The 9,104-nt window shown below is 45.6% G+C and overlaps 1 protein-coding gene across 1 annotated transcript in view; it reads right to left on the minus strand.

The window, feature by feature from the left end:
- The window catches only part of SH3GL2 (SH3 domain containing GRB2 like 2, endophilin A1), a 215,102-nt gene that overhangs the window by 18,932 nt on the left and 187,066 nt on the right, over nt 1-9,104 (minus strand). Inside the window, exon 4 of the mRNA XM_019555338.1 lies at nt 192-335. Within this exon, the coding sequence (XP_019410883.1) occupies nt 192-335 (144 nt within the window). The remainder of the gene's footprint in view (nt 1-191; nt 336-9,104) is intronic.

The raw sequence follows: 9,104 nt of genomic DNA on the forward strand, positions 1-9,104 counted from the left end.
AAAACAAACAACACATGCTCTTAATTCCTGTCCTGGACTGTTGTAGGATCCACATGATATTGATTGGCAAAGGCCAACTGTGAACTGACTAAATCTGAACTTTACATTCATTATGCACAGTTCTCTTAAGCTCCTCATTAACTGGAACATTACTGCATTCACATCATAAAAAAAGAAGGAAAACAAGTTACCAAAATTGCATTCATCTCCGAGTTCTCGTCCAAACTTCAGCATAGCATCTGCCAGCAGGGCTTCAGCCTGAGGGTAGCCTGGCCCTTTTTCCTGGCCTCGAATTTTTGACATTGTGTTGATCATGCTGAGTTTAGCTCTAGAAGCTGCAAGCAGATCAATAATAGAAGTTACTCAAGGGACAGTAGAGTATAGATATAGACTTTGCACCCTACACTGTAAGATGTCAAATGTAGAGGAGCTCACATGTGGTGTCCAAAAAGATAAAACCTGAATGTAGCCACTGCTATTTAATATGCATCATAAAACTGAAGGCTAAGTCTTACGATTCAGCAGATTTTGGAGGGAGGTAGTCATATCTTGGCACCACTGATGTCAACTAGAGTTTCACTGTTGAAATCAACAGAACCTTCATTTTAGCTGAAATGGTCAAAGTGAAAGTTGTCTCTTGCCCCACCACAAAGTCAATGACAAAACATTCTCAGGCTTCAGTAAAACAGAATATGGTGCAAGAGCATCACATATCTGTTATTTCAACCCATTACTGCTCAGGTGAAGGAAACAAGATGGAAGCTTTAAGCCATTTTCATTCTTCCAGTCTTCAAATCACTGGACAACAAAGCAGTCTGAAGGGTCAACTCAGAGAGGTCTCTCAAAAGACTTATTCAGCAGTTTCTCATGCCAAGACTGTGGGTAGGAGAAGAGAGGTAATGGAAACATCTTTGTTGACCCTACTGCACTGAGGAACCCTTGAACTAATGAACAGACCCACAAGAGAGACAGTTAGGGCAAAATCCAGTCCTTCATATTTTCTCATCATATGTTCAATTCTTTTTTACATATTATAAAATAAATATATACCTAGATGCTTGGTCATAAGCTTTTGCCCCGTTTATATTTGTACTAGGATTTTAGAAAGTGTATTGGATTGATAAAAAAGAGATATTATAACAGCTTATCTTTTCTCTCAGATACATCATTGCCAAAAATGGTAGCTAGTATTAGAGCTGATGAGAGCAGACAGCAGAAACAGAAAGGACCCAGTAGCCTATGTTTGTTAATGAACAGTGCACTTATAAAATATGAATGACATATATAATGAAATAATATATTTCTAATTTTGCCAGCTGTCACTTAGGGTCTCACGTGCCCAGTGTTGTCTCCTCCCCTCAGTTCTCATCTGGGGTGGGTGCTTGTGGAAAGAGTGACTGTGGATTGGCCCCTTTTTACATCTTCCTCCTCCTCAACGTGGAAGTCCCTCCTTTAGCTGTTTCAGCAGCTGCTTCAACCAGCTGAAGACCCTGCCTGTGTCCTCTGATGATGCACCATCTGCAAAGTCATCCCACTGTGCATCAGTAGTGCAGCACATATGCAAGATTGCGCAGGACTTGAAGACCACAACAATATATTAGAATAAAGCAGTGGTCAGCAAGGTTCTGGGGCTGCAGGCAAAATCAACCTGACTTGAGTCCCAGCTAGAGAGATGCTTCAGACCCCAGCTAGAGAGATGCCGCTACTCCTCCCAGTTGCCTGGGCAGTTTCCCAGGCTTCTCTGTGGGCCATATGTTGCTGAACCCTAGAAAGGATCTAAAACTGTGTTTTGCTTGTAACTTTATTTACTCTTGGCTGGATTCTAAGAAAGAATACCTGGCGGCCGCTGCTGCTAGATAGATTTCGCTTTGTGACATATATGTACCCAACCAAGAATCCATCTAGTTACTTTGCCTATGATGAATCTTATGAAGGGCTAGCATATTTTTAGCATACCTAAATATGCTCCTGTATGATTTTTCATATTACCAATGGTAATGCTAGGCCATTGTTATTTTGAATTTGTTGGTGTTTTATTGTCTCAGCCTAGCACAAAACTACCTGCAGCTGACTGACTGAACTTATGATCAAAATACTCAATTTTAATGAAGTTTTTGGTTTTTTTAAGTGGAGTTAGCAGCACTTACAACCTCTTTGCTGCAAGGGGACCCATTCCTCTGTTGTTTCTGGGCAGGAAGCTGTCTTCTTCTTTGCTCTTTTAGGCCATTATCTAAAGGCCCCTGAAGTCAATGAAAAGATTCCTATTAGCATCAAATGTCTTCTGATTAGTTCATTAGTGGCATTCTACTATAAGAAGAAAATTCAGCTACTCTCATGTTACCCCCAAATTAATTAACCCCTTTGAGATGGTTGAGGAGAAGACAAGAACTGTGGAGAATTGTGAATAAGAAAAGAGGAACGAGGGTTCAGAAAATTGGAGAAGCATGACAAAAATAAAACAAGAAGATAAAAGATAAGAACATATTGGAACACAAAGAAAGCAAGTGTATGGATATCAGAGGAAATGAAAAGTGAAGGAAAAGTATCCGTTAGGCTCCAGGAGCGGCAAGAGACACACGGGTGAAAGCCCGTCATGCCTCCACACCCTGAAGCCCCCCAGCGACCCCCAGTAACTGTGGAGGACCCCCATCTGACCCCCAGCACAGCCAGAGCTAAGCAGGGCCTGTGGTGGGAGGGGGCTAGCACAGCTGCGGGGAGGCAGGTGAGAGGAGCTGAGGAGGTTCTCACACCACCCTGGCTCCAACTTTGCTCAGCCCCCCAGGGAGCCACTTGACCAGAGCCATGTGAACAGGATGTGCAAACAGGCATGCTTGTCTGCCCAGCGTGTCAGTTAGCATGGGAGCTTGCACAGGAGGGTGAGCAGGAGGGCCTAAGGCTCCAGGCACTGAGCCATAGCCAAGCATCTGCACAGTAGTAGCCAGACTACTACAAGGACCATGGTGAGTGGGACACATCACACCGTGAGGCTCCCCACCTTGCACCTGGTTTCCCTTGCTCTGACACCACCAGGGTCTCCACCCAAACAGAGCCCATGGTTCCAGCCTATACCCAAATGGAGCTTGTGGTCCCTGTTCCTGCCCAGGCAGGGCCCATGCCCCCAGCCTCCACTCAGATGGAGCCACTGGCTGCAGGCAGCTGTGTTAGGAAGTATTCATACCTCCCCTTCTGGGGTGTGCTCAATGGTGGAGTCCCTGGAGTACCAAATTAGGAAACTTCAGGCAACAGTCCAGTGGCTGCACTACATTAGAGACATGGAGCAGGAGCTGGACTCTTACTTTCAGGCTCTTCACCTGATGGCTCATGACAGAGTGGTGGAAACAAGGAATTGCCATGAAGTCCAGCCTGGGGCTGCCTCGATGACGGTTGTCTCTGGCCCAAAGAGGCACAGTACCAGGGTTACCACTCCCGTGGAGTTGCACAATCACTTTGTACCTCTTGCATCAACAGAGTAAGCCATACCACTGGCTCCAGCATGCAAGGACATAGGGCCACCAGCACCTGCACCTAAAAGAAGATGCAGAGTTATCATGGTGGGTGACTCCCTCCATAGGAGGACTGACTGACATCTGTTGCCCTGACCCCATAGCCCATGAGTTCTGCTGCCTGCCTGGAGCTCATGTCTGGGATGTGATGGAGAGAATCCACAAACTCATCTGGCCCTCCGACCACTATCCATGTGGGCACCAATGATATGGCATGGAGAAGTCCAGGCCAGGTCATGTGTGACTACAGGGCTTTGGAAGCTGGGCTCAAGGGTCTGGGGGCCAGATATCTTTTTCTTCAATCCTTCCTGTCACAGAATATGGGCTCCGGAGGGATAGGTGTATCGGTGAGGTGAATAGAAGATTCTGGCAATGGTGCCATTGTGAGGGGTTTGGATTCCTTGACCACAGTCCACATTTCAGAGAGAGCAGACTGTTGGGAAGGGATTGCCTCCACCTTGCCTGGAAAGGAAAGAAGCTTTTCTCAGCCAGAATGGCTGACCTTCTTGACAGGGCTGTCCTTAACTTTGGGAAGGCTGACTTTTGCAAACTGAGAGAATTGGTCAGTCAGTCAATTAGAGGGCTATACTCCCCCAGTAAAGGGAGTACATGAGGAATGGTCATCTCTCAAAAACATAATCCTTGAAGCACATAGCAAAGCCATACCATCCTGCAAGAAATGCAGTCAACGGGCAAGGAAGCTCCCAAGGCTGAATAAGGAATTGTTGGACCTCATTAAGCTCAAAATAGTAGCCTACACCAGCTGGAAGCATTACTAAAGAGGATTTACTCTGCACTCGCCAACACCTGTAGAGAGTAGTTGAGAAAAGCCAAGGCACAAACCAAACCCAGGCTACCTACAGGAATCAAGGACAACAAAAAGGCCTTCTTCAGATATGTGGGAAGTCAGAAAAAGAACAAAGATAGCACTTGGCCCCTGTGAGATCCAACAGGACAACTGACATCCGGCCAATCTCTAAATTCATTTTTTGCATCAGTTTTTCACCCTCCCAAGGGGATCACATTGTTAGGAATGGCACAAACCAATCCAGAAGCGGGTGATGAGCCCAAAATAGATGTGGATCAGGTGAGGGAACACCTTGAGAAACTGGACGCTTACAAGTCCACGGGCCCAGATGGAATGCACCTGAGAGTCTTGAAAGAGCTCACAGACATCATTGCATCCCCTTTGGCAGAGATATTTGAAAATTTGTGGTGCTCGAGTGAGGTCCCAGATAACTGGAAAAGAGCCAACATGGTCTCTATGTACAAAAAAGGGAGGAGGGATGACCCAGGGAAATATACACCAATCAGCCTCATGTCCAACTGTGGAAACATCCTGGAGAAAATTGTCAATGGATCCATCAACACTAGACTAACAAAAGGCAAGCTTCTGAATGCCAGCCAACATGGATTTGTGACTGGCAAGTCTTGCCTGACCAATCTTATTTCCTTCTATGACCAGGTAACATGTGTCCTGGACAAGGGAGATAACATGGATGTCATATATCTGGATTTCAAGAAAACCTTTGACCTAGTTCCCCATGATGTCCTCATGGTTAAGCTGGGGAACGGTGGCCTTGATCATCATATGGTCCAATGGCTAGGCAACTGGCTATGGGATTGGACCCAAAGAATAATAGTTGATGGGAGCAAATCAACGTGGTGCATGGTGACCAGTGGAATCCCTCAGGGGTCGGTACTTGGGTCGGTACTCTTTAATATCTTCATCAATGATCTGGATTCAGGAGTCAGATGTGAACTGGCCAAGTTTGCGGATGATACCAAATTGTGGGAGAGGCCAGTCACACCGCAGGACAGGCTAGGGATACAGGCTGACTCAGACATGCTGTCAAGGTGGGCTGACCAAAACCTGATGGCCTTCAATGCAGAGAAGTGCTGCACCTCAGTAGGAAGAACCCCCAACATATTTACAGGCTCGGCAGTACTACGCTCGCTAGGACCATGACCAAAAGGGACTTGAGAGCCTTGACTGACCACAAGATGAATATGAGCCACCAATATAATGCTGTGGCTGGCAAAGCTAACCAAACTCTGGCATGCATCCACTGATGCAACTCAAGCAAAACCAGGAAAGTCATCCTCCCGCTTCACTTGGCCCTGGTGAGATCACAGCTGGAGTACTGCATCCACTATTGGGCCCGCCACTTCAGGAAGGATGTGGAGAAGCTTGAGAGAGTCCAGAATAGAGCCACTTATATGATCCAAGTCCTGGAGGGCAGGCCATACAAAGAGAGGCTGAGGGACTTGGGACTCTTCAGTCTGGAGAAGAGAAGGCTCAGGATAGACTTGGTGGCAGCCTACAATTACAGAAGAGGGGTACATCAGGACCTGGGACAACAACTGTTCACCAGAGCTCCCCAAGGGATAACAAAGTCTAATGGCCATAAAATCCAGGAAGGCTGATTTAGACAAGACATAAGAAAAAAGTTATTTATGGCTCGTGTGTCCAGGGTCTGGAACAAACTTCTCCCAAAGCTGGTGCAAGCGCCTACTCTGAACTCTTTCAGAAAACAGGTGGATATATTTTTTGCTGGGGTCACTTGATCCCAGCTAACTTCCCGCCTATGGCAGGGGCGCTGGATCTCATGAGATCCCTTCCAGCCCCTAATGTCTATGAAAAAAGACAAAAAAGAATATAGTAAATTGTATTTAAATAGGAAACAAGGGAAGTGATTTTAGAATGAAGGAAAAGACACAAGACAAGGAAAAAACACATGAAACATAACTAAAAAAAGAAAGGGCACATGCTGCACAAACTGGAAAGAGGAAATCCACAGAAGAGAAAAGAGTGAGAGATGGAGATGAAAGGAGGGGAGGAGAAGGGGTCAGAAGTGAGTAATAGAAGACCGAAATCATGAAAAATGTATTAGTAAGAGGCTTCATAGCCTGAATCATTTTGCAGTTCAGAGGGATATTTAAAATACTCAGATGGGGCCTAATTGCTCCCATGGAAGTTAGTGCCATTGGGCTCCTCTACACGTGCAGGGAGCCTGCTCGGATGCACTGTAATTCCTATACGTCGGAGCAGACTTGATTAAGATTGAGTCTGCTGGAGCGTGGAAATTAACGCGCTCCAGTAGCCTCCAGTGCCACACGTATCAGTGTCCCCATGCCAAAAAATGGTGGCAGGGTGCTTTAAACTAAAGTTTGTTCAACTAAAGCTCCGGGAGCTTTTAATTAGTGCGGCTGTGGTAGCTGTGCTAATTAAAGCACCCCTGCATTCCTCCTGAGCATGTGTATACATGCTCATTGAGCTTGGGGAAAAGTTTTATCTGTTTTATCTCCTTCTGCCAAGTGCAGCAGTCTCTATTTTGACTGCCATTCATTTTTATGTAAACAATTAGACCACTGATGAACCTGAATGAAATCCAGTTCTTAGCTGTTTGTGTTGAATTACTTCATCCTACCAGTGATGAGCAAGTGTTCTTTCTAACTGGCCAGCCAAAGTACAAATGCCTGATTTTTCTCCCATTTATGCTCCCTTTTACATTGTTGGGAGGAGAATCATAGTGTGTTATCAGTCTTTCAAAGTAAGGGAATGGCCAGGTCACACGCTAATGTGTAGTCTGTTTTAACTTTGTTTCAATCAATTTGAAATAAATAAAATCAACATAAGGGCAAAGAGCAAGAGTACCAGCAAGTAACAATTCAGTAAAAAAGGGCAGCGTTATGTTCCAGTAGACTGTGCTAGCAAAGAGACTGGAAACCAACCACAGGAAGTGATACTATATAAAGCAACTGACAAACCCCACCCTGAATAACTGTGTGCAACAATGAGAACTACCCAGCAGGAAAGCTATACAGAACAAGCATGAATCAATCCATTTATTTTTCCCATAAAGATAGAATTTTGGACCTTAATTAGACCAAGAGGGTGATCTTTCAGTCCTGCCCATTTTATTTAAGGCCCTGGTAAAAAACGTAGAGAGTGCTGAATGCAGCAGTGCAGGTGCAGATCTATGAGCTGGCAGAACTATGTAGAGAGCCCTTGGAATGTTCTGTATGTCTCTAAGCTCACATGGAGGAGTCACAGGGGGCTCTCTGAACTTCAATATGTATATGAGGTTTGGGAAAGGGTTGACATAGTCAGCTGATCTAAGTGAGTGGACATAAATAAGTAGCAGATGCTTATCAGACACATATTCCAGCCAAAAAATCAGTCTGTTACTGGTCTGTAGCTGTAATAGGATTCAGTTTCTTGGTAAAGTGTTGCAAACTCTAGCACCCAGCTGAGACCTACTAAGTGTTCTGGCTTCCCCATTTATTACTTCCATTACACTCTCTTGCCATGTCTTTGTTGGTAATTATTATAAATTTAGGAAGCAGCCCTTGGTTGCTGGAGTGATACCCAGTGTAGATCTCTCCCCCGCTTATCACAGGACTACCCATTTTTGTCTGGCCCAGTCAGTGCCTTGAATTAGTGATCTTGCCAGCAGCTGCCTGCTGGCCTCCCAGATTCACTTCAGTCAATCGCTGTCTTGACGCCTGATGAGGCCTAAACCAGTCTTGACTCTCCTGGCTTACAGATTAGTTCCACAGCCTTCCCATACCCACCAGCAATCTGGGCCAGCAGTTCTAGGGGTGCAGTTCCATGGCCTTAACAAGCCAAACTAGTGATGTGAAGGAGTAGGCTGATGAAAAAATGCAACATGCAACAGGTCTGAGCCTATCTACCTAGCCTTTCAATAACATCCCTCCTTAGCCTACTCAAGGTATCTTGCTACCTCCTCTCCAGCTGGTGCATGTTGTGGGGCCTGGTATCCCACATTCAGAAAGTCCTGGCACAGGGCTGGGAACCCTCAAACCTGCTTCCGCATACACCCAGGCCTGAGAGCCCTCAAATCCAGAAATGTACTCCATGCCCTCATGCTAGGCACCCTCACTAGCCTCGTATTTTTCCCAAAGTAGCAACCCCATGGCTCATGGCTTCTCTTGCCCAGAAGGTAAGAAATAAACATGAAGAGTTCAAAAGGAAAATAACTCAGCAACAAAGGGACCTTTTCCCTTAGCTTTGCCCCAGATACAGCCTACAACCTGATTCATTTTGTAGTCCCTGGGAAAGCAGTCCTTTGCAGGAAGCTCTTTTCCTTATGACAGTATGGCAATGCTGCACTGCTCTGACTCTGGGGCCTGGTTTATAGAGGCAGTCTTTGACTTACAATGTTTTGAGTTACAATGTTTCGCACTTACAATGTTTATAAATTGACACCCTGTTTCAATTTTATGAAGTCAGTTTTGACTTTAAAACACTTGATCTGATGTGACACCACACCAGCAAACAAGTTTGCTGTGTCGCTCATCTCCCTGGAGAACATCTGTCCAAACTTCCTTGGACATTTTCTTTAAGAAAGCAGACAAGACTCCAGAAGAACCTGGAGCCAAGACTCCTGAGAAGACTCCAGCCAAGAACTCTTCAAAAAGTCCAACCAAGAGCCTTTCAAAAAGTCCAGCAAAGTCACCTCTAGAGAGTCCAGAGAAGAGCCATGTGCATAATCAGAGGTCAGGAAAACAGATCTTACGATGACAGGCTGAGAGCCATGGGGCTCTTTAGCCTGGAAAAGTGCAGGCTCAGGGGTG

Source organism: Crocodylus porosus, unplaced genomic scaffold, assembly GCF_001723895.1.
Source record: "Crocodylus porosus isolate Cpor-Errol unplaced genomic scaffold, CroPor_comp1, whole genome shotgun sequence".
In the NCBI taxonomy this organism is placed as follows: Eukaryota; Metazoa; Chordata; order Crocodylia; family Crocodylidae; genus Crocodylus; species Crocodylus porosus.